The sequence below is a fragment of the Octodon degus genome, unplaced genomic scaffold (genome assembly GCF_000260255.1).
Source record: "Octodon degus isolate 3935 unplaced genomic scaffold, OctDeg1.0 scaffold00040, whole genome shotgun sequence".
Classification (NCBI taxonomy): Eukaryota; Metazoa; Chordata; class Mammalia; order Rodentia; family Octodontidae; genus Octodon; species Octodon degus.
In genome coordinates this window covers 1,532,306-1,535,192 of record NW_004524616.1, presented here as the reverse complement: position 1 = coordinate 1,535,192, position 2,887 = coordinate 1,532,306, and the positions used below count along the sequence as shown (strand labels likewise).

The following is a 2,887-nucleotide window of genomic DNA, read 5'->3' as shown; positions in this document are numbered from 1 at the left end:
GGTTGGATGTGTTGGAAGGACTTGCATATGATTCGGAGAAGTTACAGTCACTTTTGAAGTGCTGAGCTGGCAGTCTGGCAAGAACAGCGAGCTGAAGTCGCTCCTCCGTGGGTCACATCCGGAATGCTAGCAGTCCTTACTCTCCACTGGCAGATAATTAACACGCAAAAGCCACCTAGTCAGGAAGAACGGCCAGAGCTGGTATTGGCTACTGCTTGCAAATAGCCTAATGATCCCAACTTTTTCAGTAGCTAAACTGAACCTTTCTTTTCAGGACCCTTACTTACCTCGAACAACTCAGTGCCCCTAACTCTCCACACACTTTCCCTGAACCTAAACAATACTATTTATGAAAATTGACGACAAACCAAAGGATAAGATGGATAGAATTTAGGTGAAAGAATTATAAGGCTATCCTTTGGAAACATACGTGTATTTTATATAGTCTAATAAATCTCCAGTACATGTTTGTGTTGCCCTTAGATATCCTAGACTTTAAATTGTTATTATCATTAATCGCATCCTTTCCATTCCTTCACCCCTTGTCTAATCGCCCTCACAAACCGGCGCTCATACCCCAGCGTGGGGCGGTGAGGTCTATTCCCCCGGCTTCGCCCTGCGGCTCATGCACTGAAGCGTGCGAGTCTTCAGCACCACGGACAGCACAAAGTCCCTCCAGGCCTACCCTTCTGAATTTTTTCCCCCCAAGCGCCAAAACTTTTTTGGTGAGAATAGAAAGGAATAAGAGAGAAGAAGCAGACTCGGGAAGCAACTAGGCGGGATACAAGGGAAAGTCTGTGGCTTCAGTAGCGAGAGCCTGACCTGCCGGGAAACACCTTGGATTTCCCTATAACCGTCCCTCCCATCGGAAGGGGGCGATGCTCGCTAGACTCTCCAGGCTCCCGGCGCTGCGCCCCGCCGCAGTCAGTGGACAGCTGAGTACTTCATTCGTTTCTGTTTCTGTCTCTGGTTACAGAACCAGACCCTCACCACGTTCTTTTTAAGGTCCAGTTTCTCCGCAATGGCCGCAATCTTCTCGGATGAAGGACGTGGCTGAATGGCGAAATAGGCCTCGAGTGAGCGCTTCTCCGGCGCGGCTATGGACGTGCGTTTGCGCTTCCGCTCGCTGCCGTTGAAGAGCTCCGGCTTGCTGTTCTTCTCTCGGTATGCGGCCTCTGCCTCCTCCAGCCAGGCCTGCAGCACCGGCTTGAGAGCTATCATGTTGTTGTGCGAAAGGGTGAGAGACTCGAACCTGCAGATGGTGCTCTGGCTGAGGGAGCCCACGCCGGGGATCTTGAGATTGGCTAGAGCCGCGCCCACATCCGCCTGGGTCACTCCCAACTTGATGCGCCTTTGCTTGAAGCGCTCAGCAAAGGCCTCTAGCTCGCGAGGGTCTGACTCCACGTCGCTGAGGCACGCGGGCATGGCGCTGTGCGGTGCCACGGCGTGCGGGTGACTCATGCCCATGGCCTGGTGCAGGTGGCCCATGGCGCCTAGGTGGTGCGGGTGGATCTGCGCGGGCATCACCGTGTGCTCCGGGGCTCCCAGGCCGCTCACGCTCAGAGTCGGCGAGATGTGCTCCAGCAGGTCGCCTTCGAGGCCCTGGTGAACTGCGTGGTGCGGGTGCGAGGTGAGGGCGGCCGGGTGGGAGATGGGCACGGTGGAAGAAGTGGACGTGCAGGGCACGCTGCTCATGGTATGATAGGTGGCGTCGGGCTTGAACGGATGATTCTTGCCGTGGGAGACGATATCCACCGCCGCCAGAGCTTCGGCGCGTGCCAGCAGGCTCTCATCAAAGCTTCCAAATATATTACCCTGCAGCTGCAAGCGAGAAGGCGCACAGCACGGTCAGTGGGGAATACTGTCAACTCAGGATTAAAACACATTTTCAAGCAACCGAGATGCCTCTCCTCAAAGCCCAGGTCATAAAAATTAATACGGAGGCAGCGGCTCTGCTGGAACAGACGTGTGGATCAGAGACATGAATGAGAGAGAGCGCCGGGAGAGAGCGCGGGGGAGACAAGGAGAGGGGTTCAAACAGCGGCGATTGTTCCGGGCGACATGAAAAAAACATGAAGCTAGTGCCTGTCAAAAATGTGCCTTAGAGCGCTAATTATGCTCCACTACGTACCTGCGGGGCTGGGAGACAGACTCGCCGCATGGCCTCGGAGCCAGAGTGCAGGCTGGAGAATTTGGGTTCTTGCAGCACTGGGTGCATGCCGAAAGGCTGCTTGGCGTTCATGGCCATCATCTTCGCGCGTCTGGCAGGGAGGCAGCGGGGGACATGGAATCAGGCTTGCCTTGCTCGCTCGTCGCGCTCCAAGTGAGCGCCGCTCAGCGCCCGCGCTCCCCTCGCCCTCTCGCTTGCTGCCTCCCCTCTCCCCCACCTGCTTCTTCACTCATCTTACAAGCAGCTTGCCAGAAAGGGCCCGGGCGCGCGCAGGCGTGCACACGCGCCCGGGACTCACAGGGGCGGCCCGGGAGGCGAGGCGAGACAGCAGCTCGCGGCGCCTCTCCACGCCCGCCGCGGCCGCCCCCTCCATGGCATTTATACCCGGACCGGGCCGGGCCTCCCCGGGCCTGCCCCGCCCCGCCTGGCACCAGCCAGCCCAACCTTACGGATTCTTTCTCTTCGTCCTGGACCTTTTCTCCCCACAGTCCCAAACCTCTCTGTCCTGTCCCAACTCGCACAGACTCGGGCTGGGAGAGCAGGAAGTTGACCCCACTCTGACCACCCCCCCCACAACGTCGGCCCGGCTGCCGCCGAACTGCCCACTTTCAGGCACTCCTGGCCCCAAGCCCGAGCCGTCCAGCAGAGTCCAGCGGATCAGCAAAAAGGCTCCGCCGAGAACCCTGGCGGGGCCAGCGTGAACTGCTGCTAGAATAA

General features: G+C 57.8%; 1 protein-coding gene across 1 annotated transcript; it reads right to left on the bottom strand.

The window, feature by feature from the left end:
- Nucleotides 1-845: 845 nt before the first annotated feature.
- On the bottom strand, nucleotides 846-2,340 carry Pou4f3 (POU class 4 homeobox 3). The gene is made up of 2 exons (XM_004631240.1): nucleotides 2,132-2,340; nucleotides 846-1,821 (listed from the first exon to the last, which is right to left on the bottom strand). The coding sequence occupies exons 1-2, from the start codon at nucleotides 2,249-2,251 to the stop codon at nucleotides 925-927; spliced, it is 1,017 nt and encodes a 338-aa protein (XP_004631297.1). The 5' UTR covers nucleotides 2,252-2,340; the 3' UTR covers nucleotides 846-924.
- Nucleotides 2,341-2,887: the final 547 nt, after the last annotated feature.

Excerpts from the sequence above, each read along its gene's own strand:
- Pou4f3 (XM_004631240.1), bottom strand. The coding sequence starts at position 2,251 with ATGATGGCCATGAACGCCAAGCAGCCTTTCGGCATGCACCCAGTGCTG. Across the intron at positions 1,822-2,131 it reads TCTGTCTCCCAGCCCCGCAG|CTGCAGGGTAATATATTTGG; the intron begins GTACGTAGTGGA and ends TCTCGCTTGCAG.